This window comes from Centropristis striata, chromosome 11 (assembly GCF_030273125.1).
Source record: "Centropristis striata isolate RG_2023a ecotype Rhode Island chromosome 11, C.striata_1.0, whole genome shotgun sequence".
Taxonomy (NCBI): domain Eukaryota; kingdom Metazoa; phylum Chordata; class Actinopteri; order Perciformes; family Serranidae; genus Centropristis; species Centropristis striata.
In genome coordinates this window covers 33595774-33615797 of record NC_081527.1, presented here as the reverse complement: position 1 = coordinate 33615797, position 20024 = coordinate 33595774, and the positions used below count along the sequence as shown (strand labels likewise).

The 20024-nt window shown below is 39.4% G+C and overlaps 2 protein-coding genes across 2 annotated transcripts; one reads left to right on the top strand and one right to left on the bottom strand.

Moving 5' to 3' along the window:
* Window positions 1-226: 226 nt before the first annotated feature.
* On the top strand, window positions 227-8974 carry ndc1 (NDC1 transmembrane nucleoporin). The gene is made up of 18 exons (XM_059345318.1): window positions 227-387; window positions 1670-1790; window positions 1876-1977; window positions 2516-2690; window positions 2772-2907; window positions 3080-3188; window positions 3322-3373; window positions 3481-3613; window positions 4007-4099; window positions 4187-4268; window positions 4394-4555; window positions 4647-4907; window positions 5194-5306; window positions 6101-6151; window positions 6763-6826; window positions 7208-7308; window positions 7855-8015; window positions 8112-8974. The coding sequence occupies exons 1-18, from the start codon at window positions 349-351 to the stop codon at window positions 8173-8175; spliced, it is 2019 nt and encodes a 672-aa protein (XP_059201301.1). The 5' UTR covers window positions 227-348; the 3' UTR covers window positions 8176-8974.
* Window positions 8975-9799: 825 nt separating this feature from the next.
* Window positions 9800-19815, bottom strand: dcaf8 (DDB1 and CUL4 associated factor 8). The gene is made up of 13 exons (XM_059344997.1): window positions 19567-19815; window positions 18993-19066; window positions 18793-18888; window positions 17703-18349; window positions 16834-16974; window positions 16076-16170; window positions 15508-15618; window positions 15231-15361; window positions 14554-14661; window positions 13839-13969; window positions 13438-13557; window positions 12719-12835; window positions 9800-11938 (listed from the first exon to the last, which is right to left on the bottom strand). The coding sequence occupies exons 2-13, from the start codon at window positions 19027-19029 to the stop codon at window positions 11831-11833; spliced, it is 1842 nt and encodes a 613-aa protein (XP_059200980.1). The 5' UTR covers window positions 19030-19066; window positions 19567-19815; the 3' UTR covers window positions 9800-11830.
* Between the last annotated feature and the right edge of the window lie 209 nt (window positions 19816-20024).

Below are 20024 nucleotides of genomic sequence, written 5' to 3'. Positions count from 1 at the left end.
TGTGTAATTTAATTATGTGACTGTTTAGTTATTTTAGTATTTGTATAACTCAAACCAACTTTATTGATCTGTTTTAGTCATCATTTAACTGAAGCAGCTTTCAACAGCTATTTCAAGCTTGCATTGGCCTGATTGCCTGACTGACATTTTTAAACAAAGCGTATTAGATTTAATTCATGTGGCTGTGATACTGGCAACAGGCAGGAACACGGACAACTTTTTACTCGGGGTCCTTCAGAGGTCCTTTGAATGCATGTGGCGCGATATGGGAAACAGTGGAAAATAGTTTGACAGCAGGAGAGCCGAAGAGGTTATTACCGCCCTTTGTTCTCCATTTACCCAAACAACATGCTGTCTGTAGAGCAAAGTTGTTGGTTTGTCCGTAAGGTGAGTTTTTTTAATTGAGTCTTCATTCATAAAAGAGAAAATGTATCGCGTGTGCTAGCGTGCTAACTTATACTAGCCCGACTGTTTATGCTAGCTTATTTGAAAGTAGCTAACATTTGTTTCAGCTTTTATGTAGCGATACAAAACTACAAAACAAATGGCAGAACATGAAAGTACAATTAAGGCAATGAGTTTGACACTGTATATTAGCATATGAGCAGGGAAAAAGGATCAAGTAAAGAATAAATGATTATCAAGACCAAAATCGCTGTTTTAAAATATAAAACCCGTTAGCATGTAGCAAGAAGTACTTAAAATATATAGACATATACACCTTCGTTTTTCTATTTATCTTCGATATGAATTTTACGTTAAAAGAAATAAATAATAATACATTTTAAAAGGGTCACGCGCATATGATCTATCCAGCATAATAATCAAATTTACAGCCAGAAAGTGAACATGCACTTTTCTTTTGAAGAAAAAAAAGACTTCGTCAACATGTTAAGTGCTTTTTCAACTTTAATTATATTAAATAACTTTCCAGATCTGAATGTCTTTCCAACATATCAACACATTATAAGAACAAATGCTCAACCGTTTTCTATCTCAGGAAGACTTATTGTGATTATTTTAATTATGAATTAATCTGCCGATTGTTTTCTGGATTAATTAAGTAGGCGTTTAGTCTAAAAAAACTTCCAGGATTAAAAAAAACTTCCCTACACAAGTATCTAAACTCATCTGCTTGGAACAATCATTCTGTTGTTTTTCCCCCACAAAAAAGTGTATTAACTTAATATTGTTTTTAAAAAAGTGATATGTAGTCCCTCACCCTCATGGAAAAAAAACAGAATCCTTGAGTGTGTAAATGTTTTTTGTTTCACAGTTTAACTGGAGGAAGTGCAGTGTCTTCCACTTCAGTGTATCTGTGCTGGAGGTTTCAAGTTTCCACATCTCACTTTTATTGGATATTGGTTGGCATACAAACTTGTTCTGATGTCATAAATATATTTTTTTTAAGTTTTTGGTAAACACAGAGGAACCCCCCCCACTCAGCAGATTGATGGGAAAACAGCCTTAAATTGCTGAACAAAACACAAACACATTTTAGTGGGACTGGGATTTTTCATCAAAACTAGTTGAGTCTTACATTTCCTATCACCCAGGTTTACGTCTCGGCTTTTGGCGTCAGACAAGTTGCAACCAAGTTTTGAAGAGAAAAGGTCTGTAAGGTGATTGTGTCTTTATGTGTTTAATAATGACTGACTGCTGTGTCCAGGTGATTTTCTGGAGAGCTGTGGCCAGTATTGCTTGGGCTGTCCTGTTGTTGCCATCCATCACTTCAGTTTTTGTAATCCTCAGCAGGTTCAGTCTCCTCCACCCCATCCAGACGATATCAGGTCAGGCACCATGCTGATTGTGAGATTTGACCCATCGCTGTCTGAACTTGTGTGAAGCTCACTTTGTACTCCTATTTACATGCAGAATGTCTGTCCTTCTTAACGAGTGCCAGTGCAATCTTCTCCTTCATCCTGCTGTGTGGAGTGGTCATCATGGTGGGGTTCCTGAACCTGGAGTATTATACAGGTGAGCTTGCAAATGTGTATTGAAAGTTTTCTCAGGATTGTTGTTGTAATTGACAGGATCCTCCAGTGTAATATGCTGTCAGATTAGTAGAGCAAAGACATATTGCAAAACTTCAGAGTTTATGTACACAAGACAAATCAAAGTCATCATTGTTATCAGTTTATTTATTAAATGTAATAATCAACGCATTGTTTAAAATAGTAAAAAATATATTTTGCGAGTTATTGTTTAAAACGTTTGTTTCTTACTTCATCCACCAGTAAAAGTTCAACTTTATTTACGTTATGAGAGAAAAAAGAAGCTACTCCCATCATTTCAATGTGTAATGAGGTAAATTTGATATTGATAAATGACAAATATTATGGTTTTTAATCAATCATTTTGGCACTGCTTTACAAACATAAGCAATCAATCATCAGTATGACGCATTGCATAATTTGCACCCCTTGTCATGAGTCTACACCTGCACATTTATATGATGCAGAATATTTATTAGTCTTTGGTTGTAACTCTGTTGTTCTGTACTGTTTCTCTTCAGTCATCCCCACTATTGCATGCTCCAAAATTGCCCTGTTGGGTCAGCTGCTGCACCCTCGTCAATTTGTAAATTCCCTGGCCCACTGCATCATGGGAATCATCGTGGCTTGGTGTTGTGCCATCACCATCGGGGGAAGATATGAGGCAGTCGGCTACTCTTGCACACAGGGCGACGGGTAAGCAGCGACCACATAAAACTCATCATGTTGAGCTGTGCCTGCTCCATCCATAGTCTCATTTCCTCAATTTGTTTTCAGCACTGACAGTTCCCCACAGATGTGTCTGAATGAGTATCACCTCATCTTTCTGCTGGCAGGAGCCTTTGTTGGACTCTCTCACAGTCTACTGGGTGTGATTCACAATATGAATTATGTGTCTTTTAACACTGTTCAGGTATGTTTAGAGTTTACTCATTTATTTGACTGATTACGCCAAGATTGAATATTTAAAATGATTTTTGCCTGAATTGCTAATTCTCAAATTCAAAGAATGCCTTTTGTCATCATCTAGAGTCAGCCTATGTTTTATAACTGTTTAAATCTGGTCACTGTTTTTCTTCCTCCAGCAATACAAATACCTTCGCTTTAAGGGCTCCCTACCTTTGGTGGTGAAGTGCAGCGCCACTCAAGCACTTTACTCTGTCAGGAACTACATCGTTGTGTATTTCTTTTTGGGTAAGTGATCTTTGTTTACAGATGAAACTTCAATAATACAGAGCTCCTCAAACAAATTGTTAGAGAAGGATAAACTTTTTGCAGAAGGTCGTAAAAGGTGATTTCGACTAAATATTTGCATTATAATTAACAGGATACATCCCAAAAGCATGGATTTGTAAAACACTGAATCTCCATTTAAACAGGTCAGTATGGATTCTGTGTAATACATGATTTAACAGACATACTTGCAGCCACACAGTGTTGTGTCCTGGACTACATTCATGTATTTGTCTTTGATCCCCACTTCCAGCTCCGTCCACCCTCTTGACAGCATAGCAGGACTGCTGGACCTCTCCCTGCTCTACCACACATGGATCAGTGCCACCTTCCTCCTCTTCACATGGCACATCACACTGCTGCTCTTTAGGATCTTTGTCACAGAGGTATGTGTATCAATAAAAGAAACTGTTCATATTATCACTAATATTGCAAAATCAAAAATCTCATGGTGCTACAGGAGTGAAATTTTTTTTTCCTGTTTCTCTTGTCTTGTAATACATTCTTGTTTTCTTTCTGATCAACAACAACAACTGTCTTAAAAGTAGAGTGTTGTGTTGCAGAGATGACTTCAGTTTGCCTTTTAATTATTTAGAGACACTAGGGGGCAATGTTGTCATTGCTTCGAGTGCTCAAGTACCTGCAGAGCACCAGACTAAACTAAATTGTAATATTGATGATGGTGAACATCCCAGAATTTCTCACAAGATCAATTACATGCGAGGAGGGTGACTTTAAGCCGGGTAATATGTTAACGGATATATTTTTGTTTTCTACAGGTGTTCAGTTTCCCTGTGCAGTCATCTTTTACTGAGGATGCTCACCAGTGTCTTCCTAAAGTTCTTACAGACAAGCAGCCAATGATTGTGAAGGTAGATAAAACACACCATTTTCCCCTTTTGGACTTACTGAGATGCAAATGTGGATATTGTAACATTTATTTTTTCCCAAATATTTAGTTTCTAGCTCTGCAGGACTTGGCTCTGCTGTCTCAACACTCCCCATCAAGACGCTGTGAGGTCTTCAGTCTGAGTCAGCCAGGTTTGTTATGTTGTTTTTTCTTGTGGTAAATAAATCTTGACACGCTTCAAATATTCAGATTGCATTTATAAGTACATGACAACAAACTCAAAATGTATTTACCTTTCCATTCTTGTCTTTCCCAGGGGGCCATGCTCATAACTGGAACGCCATCAGTAAGGAGTGTCTGTCTCTGCTGGCTGATCTGACCCAGAGACTCGTCTCCTATCATGATACTGTTGCAACCAATGGCAGGGCCAAATCCCTGTCTACTGGCAGTGAAAGGAAGACTTCATCTGAGACATCTAGTAGGTTGCTACAAAACTTAAATAAACTGAATAGTTCGTGGCCAGTCTCTTTTATCATTTGTCACTAATTTCTTTGCATGTGTGTTAAAAGTAATCTCGGCTCCGGACAATCTGATGAGCCCAAGGCCCACTTTACTCATGAAAACTCCAGCTTCGGTCTTCGCACGCTCCATCGTTGGTGGCCCACAGAGCCCTCTCACAGCACCATTCACTCCTGACCTGGACAGTCCTTTTGCATCTCCGGCCCTGCGGCGTCTCACTGCGCCTGTGGACCCGTGCTCGCCGTGGTTCGGCACCGTGCAAAGCCCACACATCATGAGGAGAGCCCCGAAACTCTGGTCCACCTCCACAGGTGAGAGGAGAAAAATTGAAAACATCAGGCCACTCAGATTAGAGAGACAATTTCAGCAAGAAAGTGACAAATGCCAGCTTGTTTGATTGACTCTATATAGCTGGGAAATTAAATGACTGAACTGATCGGCTAACTTCAGCTACTGCCAGAGGTCTTTGACATTTTGGTAATCATTAGGTAATTTCAATACGTAGGTTTAGTAGCTGATAGATGAATAGACAGATATCTGATTTATAATGAGCTTTCTTGCTGCTTCCCATTTGTAATTTAGCGTCTCTCTGTGCAGATTCACAGGTCAATGGCAGTCCCCAGGCTTCACCTGCCTCAGTTCCCAGTCCTAAGCAGGAACCATCCAAACCAAGCCTCATGGCTCAGTTCCTCCAGAACAGAAAAGAACAGGTACTTGAGTCTTGTTACAAAACAGTGTCACTATAGATATTTGTTTGTTTATACAGCATTGACAAAAGGCTTTTCACACTTAAGTTTTGTTAACCTCAGTCTAACAGGAATAGTCACATTGGGGTCTGTCTCATCTGATTGGCCAGGATGTGGACAAAGGTGTGAAAATGGACAGAGCTCTCTTTGCTCCACTTTAGTCTTTTCCCTCACTCCCTGCAGAGAGATGAGGCAGCAGGAGTATTAGGGTCACTTATGTCTTTTACCGATGATTACGTCTGCTTAATAAAGTAAAGGTCACATGATCCACCTTTTATTCGGATGGAGTGTGCATCCATCTTAACCCAGTGTCTAGACCGCAACATCACGTCAGCGAGTGCTCGTGTGACAACAGCTGTCATGCAAAACTGGAGCGACTGTCTAAACTGATTCTGTCTTGTCCACAAATTTAAAAGCGCCACACAGTAATGGAGCAGACTCAATTACTGTGCAGTAAATGTACAGTGAAGATCACAGTCCCATGTAGATAAATTTAAATTATTTTTTGGGGGCTTCAACCTCCGCAAATGTTTCGGTATTGTTGGAGCGTAACTGTTTTGTGAGACGTGCGAATGAAAAATGCATCTGATACGCTTGCAGTCTAGACATGGAAAGAGTGAACATATAACAGATTTTAAATTGTTTGGGTGGTCTTAGCCTTAGGTTAAGTGTGAAAAGCCACCATTTCTACTTCTGTGTTACATTTTGTTGTGTAGTTTGAAAGAGAAACAACTTTATACTTAATTTTTCCAATTCAGGTTAAAACTTTCTTGGCAAAGCGCGTGCTGATAATGTATTTGTTTAACAAGGTAAGTAAGTGTGGGATGTGTGCATGCTGTTTGTTTAGACTGGTGAAAACTCTCTGAGGGGCTTTCTGCATGCTCTCGTCTTACACAGTAGATCTTCACGTGTTTGTACTAAATCTAACAACCTCCCCCCCTGCAGGCATCACTAATTTAACTCCTGTGTTTAGGCTTAGTCGTGCACACATTACTAATGTAGCTCTTTTCCATCCACCTAGCCGCTACAATTGTCCTGACTAATTACTTTAAAAGCTTGATGTTAGGAGTTGTGTAACATGCGTGTCTTGTGAGTCACTTGACTACAATAAAACTAGTTTGTACCAATCACATGTTGAGAAATCATGTCCTATTGATCATATCAGTAGTGTGCGGTAGTGAGAACTTTATCACAGTCAGATATCATAGTTGCTTTGCAGTATTTCCTACTTGTAGAAACTAGTTTGGTTAGTGTGCTTTGCTTTCTGAGGTTTATTTATCTTCCTTTGATCAAGCATGCGTGTTGAACCGTAGTCTCACTAAAACCTGCCCTTCTAACATTTTCCTAATTCATCAATCTACTATAAATATTCATGTCTGTATAGTAAAGAAGTCTTATTATTTTACATCGTCTCTTACAGCTTCCAGAAGCTTCCAGTCAAGCTCTGTTTGCAGACAGCCAGGCTCACATCTGGGCTTTAGAAGGTGGGAAGAGATAATGGATTTTCATTTCATGTTGATAGATCATGTACATTACTATTGGAGCTGGGCAATATATTAAAACTGTTATTGATATTCTAATAAGAAACAACATAGCATGTTAGATAGAGCATAAGGCTGTATTACAGTAATGTTTTTTTTTCTGAACTCACACTGTTCCAGCTATTCTGTTCTTTGCATTTTACACTTCTCATATCATATTGCTGTTTAAAACAAATTATTGTGTAAATATTTAGTGAAATATAGTAGCAATTTGCACAATGTGTGTCAATGTTGACGTCAAGATATTTGGGGGAAACTATTATATTTGATTTCCTCCATATGGCTGAGTCCCAATTACTTCATCCTTTAACATCTTCCCTTCAGGGCTGTCTTACCTTGTTCAAGCCTCCTTCTCAGAAGATCAGTTTGGGGTTGTGCAGACTACATTACCCAGCATTCTCAGCTGCATGCTGGTCTTACAAGAGGTGAGAGCACACACTGGTGTCGCCATAAACACATTAACATCAAGTAGAGGCATTCTATTGTTGTGGAGCTTATCCAATAAAATCTATGTATTAATCAACACAAATTCAATTCCAGTGTTTTCCGAAGAGTTTTTCTGTATCTGCAACATTATTGAAACGTTTATGAAATGTACCATTATTGACAATCACTCTATAGTTGCAAGTTAGCAGATATACATTGATTTCTCAAGTGTTGTTTCATGTAGAAGACTACATTTACATTTTAGATAGGGCTAAACGATTTGAAGAAATAACTAATTGTAATTTTTTTGGTTGATATTGCAATATGATTCACAATATCCAAGGGGATTTTTTATTTAAGTCTGTAGAACACAATTTGTAGGCTGGGACATCCCTGCAGCGCCACAAAACTTAAGTCAAAGTGGCATTTTAAAACAGATTTTTACTTTTATATCTACAGTTTGGATTTGGATTGGCAATTTCGATAAAATTACAATTAATTATTCAGACTTTACAGCAGCTGTCCCATCCTCCTTTTTCCTTCAGGCAGTAGATCGACACTTTAAGCTGCCTCATGCCTCCAGTAAGCCTGTGAGGTCAGCTGGCAGCATGGGAGACTCTACTCACAAAACACTGCGCTTTGCTCTCCGGGCCACTCTCAAGACTGCCATCTACAGGATAACAACTACTTTTGGGAATCACTTAAAGTAAGGCCTGTCTTTAAAACTGACTGTCTTTAAATTATTTTTTAAAATTGAGTTAGTATACTAATTTCTTACACATATATATATTTGAATCCTCAGTGCTGTTCAGATGTCTGCAGAGCACCGGAAAAGATTGCAGCAGTTTCTGGAGTACAAGGAATAACACACTTGACACTTGTGCCTTCAGATTCTTATCAGTGTGATGTGTGTGTGTGCGTGCGTGTGTGTGGCAACAAGTGAAAGCCCATGATAGTGCCTCTTTTAATATTTATGTCTGCACTGTGTCATGGCGGATTGTATTTGATCGGCTAGATCACATCTCGTACATGCATGAGGTGTGGGCTTCCTGCCCAACTGACAGACTGAAGCAGGCTGGAAGCCCAACTGTCACCTCCTGTGTCTTTGAGATTTAAACTAGCTCACTGTATAGACAAGCAGCTCATTCCAAAAGATTTGTTTCATTTGTATTACAAGAAAAATCATAAAGTGATCATCTTGACTTTTGTTTATTGGGATGAGTTGTAAAGGGCTATGTGTAAATTATGTAAATGTTCTTTTGGTTTCACTTCATCAGCTGTCTTTTGGAATGACTGTATCCTTTTGATTTCAGAACAGTTTGCATTAGGTGTGATGAGTGAGAGAGATAGTTTATGTGAGAGTGATGAGAAAGAAGTTTGTTCTCACAGGTGTCTGAAATGTGTTCTGGAAATATATTTTCTAAGATCTGGTTTTGTTCTAAACACCAGCCTGAAGAACTAGTTAACTGTGCACATCAGTTCAGGTTCTCCAACTGCAAAATGCAATATATTCAGATTTACAGATCAGACAACCTCTGTTTGTACATGTTAACTGTTTGTTTTGTTCATGTGAAATATGGATCTTTCATGTCGGATCACAGTGTGACTGCTAACAAGTGTTTCCCACTCAGAGACCTGTTGAATAAAAACATTATGTAAATATCATGTCGTCAGGATTTTTTCTTTTCTTGGCTAAAACAAGATACTGCTCCCATAAATTTTTTATCTTGTATATAAAGTTCTAAAAGTGAGCTGCTACTTACATAATGGAAAAATAAATGTGAATGGGATAATAAATTGGATGGGTTTGACTGACCTAAAGGCTCTTGCACACCAAAGTAACTGAGTCCCTGTTGTTAGAAGATTCTTTGTCATAACGATTTTGGTTCTATTGAAATAATCGATATACTCTTATGTACATCCTGTATATAAATGTTATTCACAACAGCTGTAAAATGTATCTCAAAGTGCTTTGTCCTTGAAAAAGGTTTAGGAACTCTGTTTTCTGCAGTGCATTACAACAATACTGAAGTAACACAGAATATTAACCATTAATCTAAAGACATCACTATTAGTTTGAGCTGTCAGAAACTCTCTAAAGCCACCTGCACTGTGAGCAGCTCCATCTATCCCTCACAGCCTCCTCAGTCTCCTGCCATCTGGGAGAAGGTACCGCAGCCTCCACTGCTGCTCCACCAGACTGTGTAACAGCTTCATACATCAGACTGTCTGTCAGGATGCTAAACTCTCCCCTCTGGACAGTAACTTACCCATTCCCACACAGCACCATCCATAAACAGCTCAGCTACTTTTACAGCACACTACAAAAAATGCTACGTACTTATTCTGTGAATGATATATATTACTTGCACATCTTTATTTTGATTTTCTACAGTATTTGATCTATTGTCCCCCCCCTACCCCAGCTCAACCTTGTTTTTAAACCCTTACAGTGTATGGTACAGCACAGAATGAGACCACAAAATAACATCAAGAGCACTGTCTTTGTTTATTGCACGAATCATACATATTTCCAACTTAACTGGTAGAACGCAATATCAGGCAGTGGTGGACAAAAAAATTGTTCATCAAACGCCTTATGTATACAAGATGCCAAAAATAGCCAGTGGGAAAATCTGGATATATCTGTCTCAAATTATGGATTAAGGAAAGGAAATACTGTTTTTTTTTTTCTTGAACGAGAAAGAGAATCAGAACTTTAATACTTGTAATGACAGCGGTTCTGTTCTGTCATTCATAAAAAGAAAAACTGAAGGAAAAATGGTGCCTCAAGTCAACTTTTTTTTCTCTGGATTTTAAAAGTACTTTTTCCTCATATAGAATATAAACCTCTGCATCGATACCAATCAAACGTTTTGACATCTTTTTTTCTCTTTTTTTTAAGTCAAACAGCATTTGCTAAAGTTGATTTTTTTTTTACAGTTTTAATATATATTTATATATGTACATATAAATTCAACTAACTAGAGTTCTCATAGAAAATGAGAAAAGCTGGACTTTATCGCTCTCACACAACAAATGACTGGCAAGCATATTGACCCCGCCCCCTCCCCTGTCCTTCTCTTTGAGCCGTTGTGAATACAGCACAGACTAAAGTTTCCTCAAAAGTGGTGTGCTGGCTACAAACGCGCGACCTGGTTCAAATGTTTGTCTGAAAAAATGCTGATCAGCAAATGATTTGAGAATGTTAGTATCACAGAGGGATTTGATCCAGGTCGGTTCTGGCTCTTTAAAACGAGTTCCTCAGTAGATCCCAACATCAGTCCTTATCCTATGCACATGCGGAACACCATCTAACCTCAACATCTAAGATTTCCTGTCAAAGGTGTGTGTCAGGGTGGAGAGTGAGGGAGGAAGAAGAGGAAGGAAGGAGGAGGAGGAGGAGGAGGAAAAGCTGGTGGAAGCAAAAGAAACCTCCTCTTCCTCAGTCAAAAAACTCTGAAGTGCAAAATATCCCCCCACTCAAACAAAATGACGAAAAAAATCAATAGAAATAAACTAAACTTCACCGTGGGGTTTCCGATGCAGGATACAAGACAACAGCTTTCCCCCCAAAATCACACACTCAGTGCACGTTTTGTCTTTGTCTCAAACTAAAGCTTCCCTGATTCAAAGTGCACTCAGCAGTGAGAGGGAGGAGGGTGGAAGGACGAGGGGAGGGTGTAGCTTGAGGGCAGCATGTCGGGTGATGCAGCATGTAGGGATTTAGTAGTCCTCGGAGAGAAAAATGTGTGAAAAATGCAACAAGCTGCACAAGCCCAGGGCCAGAAATCAGTATGAGACTGGGGCGATGCAGAGAGGGGGCACACTGGGGTTTCCCTCTATGAGTTCAAATCTTAAAGGAAGTCACATTTCGGGGATGGATTGAGGGTACGAGTTGACGTCCTTCCTCCCAGCTGAACCTCCCTTCGTCAGCACAGAGAGCTGGAGAGCAAGAAGTGCGTTACTAAGAGAGAGGGGGATTGTGTGCTGGTGACGTATAGCTTTCTACAGGGTACCGAGAGAGGAGACGCTTGTTGCCACACACGCACAGTACATTGTTCTGGGGCTAGACAGAGCTTATAGATAATGTATGGACAAGCAAGGGGGCCTCCAAGTGGTTTATAGGGATGTAAGCACTCACTAAAACCTCTTTGTACAAGTCTCAAAAACCAGGATTGAGGAAGTGTGTATGCAGTCTGTAGTCGCCATTCGCACACTCACAACTGCTGGGAAACCAGGCGTTAAGCATCTCTGTCACTCTGCTTCAAAAGTATGTTTAAGTAAATGTGTGTTTTTATCTGTGTGAGTTTGTATATGTGTAAAAAAACAAAACAGAAAAACAAGTCTGTGGCTCATCAGTTTTTGAGTGTGCCAGTGTGTCAATAGTGCTTGCCTTTGTGCATCAATTCAAGGGCAATAAAGTGTGTATGTATGTATGTATGCATGTATGTGTGCGTGTGTGTGTGTGTGTGTGTGTGTGTGTGTGTGTGTGTGTGTGTGTGTGTGTGTATGTGTGGCTCAGGAGGACATGCACTGGACGTGGTCTGGACCTCCTTCCTCTTCATCAGAGGAATCTGGAGAGCTCCAGGACTCATCAGTGTCTGCGTCTGCACCCTCACGGCGTGCCTGTATCCACACAAAAAGAAGAGAACAGAAAAAAGTAAGAATCAGACTATTCTGGCTAAACATCTTGCTTTCCTGGTCCTTCATGTAGAAACTGCATTGTAAAAGTGCAAAGTAAACAGTATCCGCACAGGAATAAGGCTTAATTGCCTCCCACAAAAACTGTTATCCAAGTATAAATCCAACTGGAGCCCACAACCTACAGTTGAGTTTGTAAGGTTTTTTTTTTTTTAAAAAAAGACTCATTAAAATGACTCCATATATCTAAGAGTGTTTATCATTGCATTTTCAAATTTCCAATGGTCCATGAATGCATTTTGTGGGATTAACACAGTCAGTCAAAGTAACCACATCTTAAAATAGGGAATCATCATTAAAATCCCTTTATTTTACTAGTCTTGTTTAAAATTTTGCCAAAACAAAAAAACCCCACTTTGCACTAACCAGACCCTCTAAAATACATTAAAGTTAGTGCTCCTTAGCTCAGCTAGAAAACTGTTAAGAACTATGCTGAGACCAACAATGTCCTGAAATTGCTTGGGGTTCAGAATGTTGAAAGGGAAGCCAAGCAATATAGTAAGATAATGAAATACACAGCAGAGAATGAAATATCCTGACACTTAGTATGGGCCAAGCTCCAAAAACTCTGAATCCTTCATTACCCATAATGCAACTTTGTTCATCTCTAATTGCCTGGATGCCGTGCATCTTTTCAACTTCACACCCCAAAACATAATGAACATTTGTCTCATTTGTTTCTTGTTGTAGTGTTTAGCAGCTCACCCTCGGAGGCCGTCTGTTCCTCATGTGTCTCATCAGGAACCACAGCAGCTGGGTGTCGTACTGGTCGCCGTGGCGCACGCTGTCCTCGTCGCGCTCCCGCTTGTTTTTCTTCATCACCTTGACAAAGACAACAAAACAGGTGTGAAAGTGTGGAGGAGTAGCATACATGCACAACAAACAAGTCCTTGATACAAATTCCATGACTTTTCCAGGACTCAAAGTTTCTACAACATAAAGAAATGGAACAAACTAATGTCCCAGTATAATATTTTAAACATAGTCAGTCATTACATAAGAAAATGTCAATGCTTATGTCTTGAACCTTATCTTTTTTATTCAGTTTTTGCCATTGTTCCAACTATTCCAAATTATAACACATTACACATTTTACTCAGCAGCATTACTCAGAGGACCAAAATGACACCAAACAGCCATCTTGAAGAATAACGTGGCTGTTTTGCAGTACAACTGATAGTGACAGTATAATGGACAGTTCAGGAATTTCATTTTCACTTTCACTTTCAAGTTATGTGGTTTAGAAAAAGAAGTTGAACTGGATTTGTCTGTTCCAGCTTTGTTGTGACACCACACAGTTGTAAAAAAAAAGTTTTCAGAGGTGTAACTGCACCCCCATCTCTCTACAAAATAGTGGATAAAATGTTACCATAACCAATAATACAAAAGAAAAATGGAATTTAAAAAAAAGCAGAATAGAATACCTCTTTTAGCCCCTTGAGTCCTGTAGGGGTTTCAGCTGTGGGGGCCCACAGTTTGATATCGTGGTCCAGCCCACTGGTGGCCATACCTGGAAGATGGGGGTGTGGCTCCAAACAGTTCACCTGTAGTTGTGAAGGGAAGAGAAAATGAATAATGATAATGATAATAATAAAATATGTTTTTAATGAGAATATTCTTGGTATGAATGTCCCAGTAGCAAAAAGCTAACTCTACGGAGAAAGAAAAATCAAAACCAGTACATGGTGCAAGTGTATTTTCCTTAAAATAAAATACCTAAAATGTAGTGATTGCAGAAGCACTTCCAACCACCAGTGTTTGTACAGCCTTTACTATGTCATCTTTGAACCCAACAAAAATATATAACAGTATCTCTTTGACTCACCACTCCTCCCCTGTCTCCCTCCATGAACTGGACGATGCGAGCAGAGTACTTGTCCCACAGGTAGATGTGTCCGCAGTCACTGCCGCTGACCACAAACTCACTGCTTGGCCCATAGAAGTTCACCCCCTTCACTGTGAGAAAGAGGGGATGATACAGAGTCAGTCTGTTTGACAGACTACTTTCAGTCCTGCAGTATAAAGTAGGGTCAGGAAAAATTTATGGGCCGATGCAAAGGGCACTACCTTATTACTGTAACTTTAGCTGTGATTAGATAGATAGAGATGGATGGATGGATGGATAGATGGATAGATGGATAGATGGATAGATAGACTTTATTTATCCCAAGCTGGGAAATTACAGTGTAGCAGCAGCATTACACACAGAGACAATGACAACACAATTAAATAAAAAGAACAACCTAGGCATACTTCAAGCAATAAAATATAAAAATACAATACAATGTAATGTAAAAATAAAAATAAAGTGTCTAAAGAAGGAGTATGTATTAAGGAGTAGAATTTCAGTGCAGAATAAATATGAATATGCAGTATAAAAATGTTGGTGCTATGAAACAAATAAGGTGCAATGAACAGTGTGCATAAAAAACACATAAAGTGCATAACGACGGTATGTAATGAACCAGGCTATTTGTTATTGTACAGTGTGATGGCATGTGGCAGGAGAGATTTTTTGTATTAGGGAATGAATATAACACCTGTAGCATTATTGCGGTGTCCCTTGTATCTCCTGCGATAGTCAGCCCCATCGCTGTGGTTTGAGTCAAACAGGTAGATGTCCTCATCATTGTAGCTGGCCAGGAGCTCTGCACAGGCAAATAAAGAGTCAAGTAATCATTAGTTTAGTTTCCTTTAATGCCATAAAGGCAGAAGGTGGTGTGGGCTTTTTATCATGCACGGTAAAAATAGAAATGGGAAGTAAGAAAATTCCTATAACTGGCTCTAAAATCAACCATACTGGTGTTCAGCGAAGATGATTGCACACTGATGCTTTTTTAGAAAAGACCTCATTCTGTTTGAATCTCACTGATATTGCATTGTGGTTGCATCAGTAAGGCTTGGAAGGGCATACATTTTGGCATTTTCAGACATTAAATCAAGGAAGCATCCAGTGCAGGGCTCATTATTTTCAATATTCCGAAAATATATTTATCGCAAAAAGGGGAAATGTGTAAGAATAATCAAATATAAATGTAAAGAAGGATTATGGATATTCTCAGGAAGTTAAATCATGCCATGGGATATTAAATTATTCTCATACATACTACATGCAAACTGTTCCATGTATTTATTTTTGCTGAGCTTATGACAGTTTTTTGAGTATTTTAAAGACTACATTTTCCTTCATTTTAACTTTTCACTCAATTTTTCTTACCTGTACCATCGTGACTGTACACAAGGCAGGTTATGTTGGTTTTGGACTCACTGGATACCAGATGTGAAGGACAAAACTTTTTCAGTACCCCATTGTTATCGTTCTCATTGATCTTCCTCTGGTCATAGATCCTAAAGGAGGGTGAGAAGAAGAGAAAGTGAGAAAAGAATAAAGAAATTAAGAATCAACATCTAAAAAACAGTAAGTAAAAATTAGTATTATACTACTGCATTAAATGTGAATAATAATAAGCATTAGAACTACACATGCTTCATACCTCACATACTGATCTCTTCCGCCCACAGCAAACTGTTGTGTCTTTGCTGGGTTGACAAAGATAGTGTACAGCCCCACTTTTTTATCACCCTCCTTTACAACCACCAGTTTACTGACACACACATTTAAGGAGACACAAAGGAAAAAGCAAGTATTATCTCAAATACTCAAACAAATAAGACGACACATAGCAAAAAGAGGAAAACTAGCAAAGAGGAACATGTTTAAAAAGTGGACATTTACATACAGCGTCTGAAAGACAGGATATTTGCATAAAAGCACTACAAACGATAAAAATAGATTGTGATTGCTTAAACAGAAATCAATCATTAAGAGGCTATTGGGTCATAATCACTTGTACTTGACATAGTAAATGTAATAAATGTATGTTATCATATTAGTAACATGCTATATTATTTTGTTACTGCTAGAGTCATATATTACTGTAATACATTACCTATTAAATCCTTGTAAAACATTACTTCCTACATTGTTCATGGTATATTTTGCACACGAAAATCAAATTCCTAAGGTGACTAAATTTAAACTTTAACAATGGTATCACTCACTTGGCGGGACGGTCAAGACGCAGGTCAATACCAAACACCACAGCATCCTCTCCAGCGGACAGAAAGGAGCAGGGGGAATCTGGCTCAAGTGCCAGCTAGAACCAAAATAGGTCAGAAAGAATTTTTTTTTTAAAAAGACACACACAGATGGGAGACTTAATTATCAGGCTAGAAGAGTCTTTAAAACAGGGGTGTCAAACTCTGGCCCGCGGGCGAAATTTGGCCCGCAGTGTTATTTTATTTGGCCCGCGAGCCAATATCAAATTATTACATAATTATTGTACTATAAAAACTGACCCGCCGGTATGATACGGCGCATGTACCGATAATACTAGATTTATTATTGTTATTTTATTTTTAAATGTATTAACCTGTTGCAAAACTTTATTTTGATATTTAAATCAGAAGGATGCAAATAGAAAAGAGGCATACGATTTTTATTTATTTTTTATTTAATAAATTAATGACATTGATGTGTTTTTTATTTGAAATTTGATTTTGCATGTCTGCACTATTTAGTTATATATTGTATGTTTATAAGCGTTGCTGGTTCCATATTTAATGTTAAAGCAAAACATGTTTGGTATATATTAAAAGGTTTATTTGTTCAATGTTGGCCCGCGAATGTATTGAAGTTTTAAATTTTGGCCCATTGTGTATTTGAGTTTGACACCCCTGCTTTAAAATATTTACCACAGCTGCAATTTATTGCACAAACACTTTCACACTGCATTCACACATACAGCACAAACACTCACCTTGTGTGCTGCCCCTTTATGCTGCGCTACCCGCTTGGTGTTCTTGCAGCGTTGTGTGGCGGAGAGCTCAGCCACTCTGATCTGACCATCTCGAGCACACATGGCCAAGGTGGAGTCGCCACTGTGAGGCAGGAACTTTGCCTGTGCACATTAAGGGTGCAGAGAAGATGCATCTTTTATCACTAACTATTGTTAAATCAAAGTGTGCAACTGTCCTAGCCTTGCCTTTAACTCATAAGAACCCAGACCCAGTTATCCTAGGAAAATTATGGGGGATATACCACAGACCAAGTGGACCACACAGAACACATTTATAATGTTTTTTTTTTTTTTTTAAATTCTACCCCTACATGTCAAAGATCTGTGATGTGACATATGTACGCTACATTGGGCGTTTAGTTTTTTTTATTTTAAAATAAGAAATATCATAAACATAAATAGCATAGACACATTTTCTGCTTACAGAAACACAAATTTGCCCTTTTCTTTGCATCTCCACATCATTTATCAAAATTGTGACATTAATAGTGCTGTTTAACACATTTTTTTCAGATTTGTTTTGAAGTAATAAAATAATTAATAAATAAAAATTTGCATCTCCATAACATATATCAAAATTGTGACTTTAATTTGTTCAGGAAATGTGGTCCGAACAAGTTAAATGCAATACAGGACATTAAAGGGTTAGAATTGTTAAATGGGTTTAAATTTAGCCTCATAACAAAAAAATAAGATGAATATGGGAGATTATAGAAGATTTCAAGTGTTTGTTACACGGGTGTCACCATGGGTTCTTATGGGTTAATGAACTTAAATCCTTGCTCTATCTGCGTCTTTGCTCATAAGAGGTAAAAGATGTTTTCCCTTACCTGAAAGACATTGCTCTTGTGGCCACTGTCGAATTCCAGCTCAGCGCGGCGGACGGCCCAGTCCCAGATCACCACTCGCAGGTCATCACTTCCTGAAGCCAGCCGTGTGCCCGAGGGGTTGAAGTGCAACGTGTTGACGCAGCCCGTGTGCCTCTCCAGTCGTCCTTGGAGCTCTAGCCTCTGCACGAGTCCACGGGCTCCACACACACGCCTCACAAACTGGTGCGAGTCCCTGCCGATCTCCCTGGAGCGCAGCGAGGGGATCGCCCGCCATATAGGGCCACGCAGGTCACGGAGCTCCGCCCCCAGCCACGCCTCCATAGCCTCATCGTCGTCGTCTTCTTCTTCATCTTTGTGTTCTTCTTCTTCGTCCTCGTCATCATCCTCATCTGAGCTGGTGGAGTGATTGGTGCCACCGCCAGGTCTATTCCTCTTCCTAGCTGCCCTTTTCCCACCATCTTTATCCTTTGCCCTCTCACGTCTGCCACCCTCGCTCTCTCTTTCACCATCCTCAGTCAGGGAGTAAAGGCCGCTGCCGTCCATACTGTCTGTGTCTTCTTCCTCCTCTCTCTCTCTGTTTTCCCCCATCTCTCCTTCCACATCTGGCATCGGCTTGTCTCCAGACGCCTCTCCTGTTTCTTTGGGAGCTACAGAAATAGGGAAAGCCAGAGCCATGGAGGATAAGGTTAAAACATCACTGTCTCACTGGGAGATTCAACAAAAGGTGTGCACCTGCTACTGTAGACTATATCAACATGAAGCCCTTGTCATTTTAACCAATTGGACAACCATTGGACTTGGGGGTGGTGGGCTGTAGATTTTGAGGGGTAGAGTACAGAAGATGTCACATAGATGTGGTGTAAACCATCTGAAAGCTGGGAACCTGAAGATTAATTTGAGATACAGCCAACACTGTGTGTTAAGTTGTTCTACTCGTAAATCTCTAATAATAATTAATCAACTATCTTTAAGTCCTATTAGGCTGCAAAATAAAGCATATCAGTGGTAAATATACATGCATTTACATATGAAACATTAAAATGATATTTAAGCGTTTTAAGGAGCTGTGAAACAACAAAAATGTAGTTACCATCTTGAGAAGTAGACTGTGTTTGTCCCTCTTTGCTTCCAGATGCATCTGCCTCCTTGTGTTGATCTTCTCCTGGCTCCTTCTCTTCAGAGCCACCTGGTAAAAACCAAACATGTCCTCTGATTACCTGTCTGTGGCGAGGAACATGTCCGCTCGGACAGTTATGATTAGGAAGTTATTTTCTTGCACTGATCCTTTACCGTTAAGCGCAGTGGATTTGCCGTCAGCCTCAGCCATTCTGTCTCCTTTGTCCTGCGTCGACCCGAGAGAGAACCTTTAGACAAAAAAAACAATCGGGTTGTTTATTAAAGGAAACAACAACAACGGCTCAAAACAAGTTAACAGACAAGTTGCGTCCATAAATCATTGCGGGCATTCGCTTAACTCTGATCAACCACCGACACTGTTGAGTGCCGCGGGGCACAAGTTACCTGTTAGCACGTAGCTACCAAACTTACAGCCAGGCTAATTTTAGTATCTATGTACCAACGACATAAACAAACTAACTCGCTCGGTAGCTCGCTCACAGGCCTGAAAATGGCTTATATTTTAGTGTGATCCCTAACAGTGCATTGTCCTCTGCAGTGCTCGACTGCCTTACACTGTTATTAGCGTGAGCTAATGCTAACTAGCTTGCGTGCGTGCTTGCTAGCGAATATTGAAACTAAACACCGCTGTCAGTCCTGTTTAACAACCAAACAGCTGCTTGTCAAAGAAGGCGAGACAGCAGATAGCATTATGGCTGTAGTGGCTAACGAGCATAGCTTTCGTTACCTCTAGTCGAAGGCCCGACGAGGCGTACTTCTTAGTTTAGTCCTAATCTTTATTGCAGATTTATTTTCTCCACCTCGCTGCTCAGCAATAGAGCTAAGTGCCTCGACTAGGACTTCTCTGATCGTAAATACACGACATTATGAAATCGTGCATAAAGCTTTTTTTTGGTAAAAGAGAGACTATAAAGCAAGCTAACTGCGTTCACACAAGGTTGACTGCTCTGTTTATGTTTTGACGGTTCAGCTTCTTTTTTTTCTGGATTCCATTTCCGGTGTCGTGCTCGCTTCGTTATGTTATTCTCCGGAAGTTTACAAAGTAGAGACGCGAGGCCGAATAATAATAATGACGATGGTAGTAATATTATAAATAAAACGAATAATGATACAACATACAAGATAACAACATCAACAATAATAATACACATTCTGAAATATATCACCTATTTATAAATATGTATT

Excerpts from the sequence above, each read along its gene's own strand:
- ndc1 (XM_059345318.1), top strand. The coding sequence starts at position 349 with ATGCTGTCTGTAGAGCAAAGTTGTTGGTTTGTCCGTAAG. Across the intron at positions 3,614-4,006 it reads TTAGGATCTTTGTCACAGAG|GTGTTCAGTTTCCCTGTGCA; the intron begins GTATGTGTATCA and ends TGTTTTCTACAG. Across the intron at positions 4,269-4,393 it reads CTTCAGTCTGAGTCAGCCAG|GGGGCCATGCTCATAACTGG; the intron begins GTTTGTTATGTT and ends TGTCTTTCCCAG.
- dcaf8 (XM_059344997.1), bottom strand. The coding sequence starts at position 19,029 with ATGGCTGAGGCTGACGGCAAATCCACTGCGCTTAACG. Across the intron at positions 18,889-18,992 it reads CAAATCCACTGCGCTTAACG|GTGGCTCTGAAGAGAAGGAG; the intron begins GTAAAGGATCAG and ends GGTTTTTACCAG. Across the intron at positions 13,558-13,838 it reads AGGGAGACAGGGGAGGAGTG|GTGAACTGTTTGGAGCCACA; the intron begins GTGAGTCAAAGA and ends TCACAACTACAG.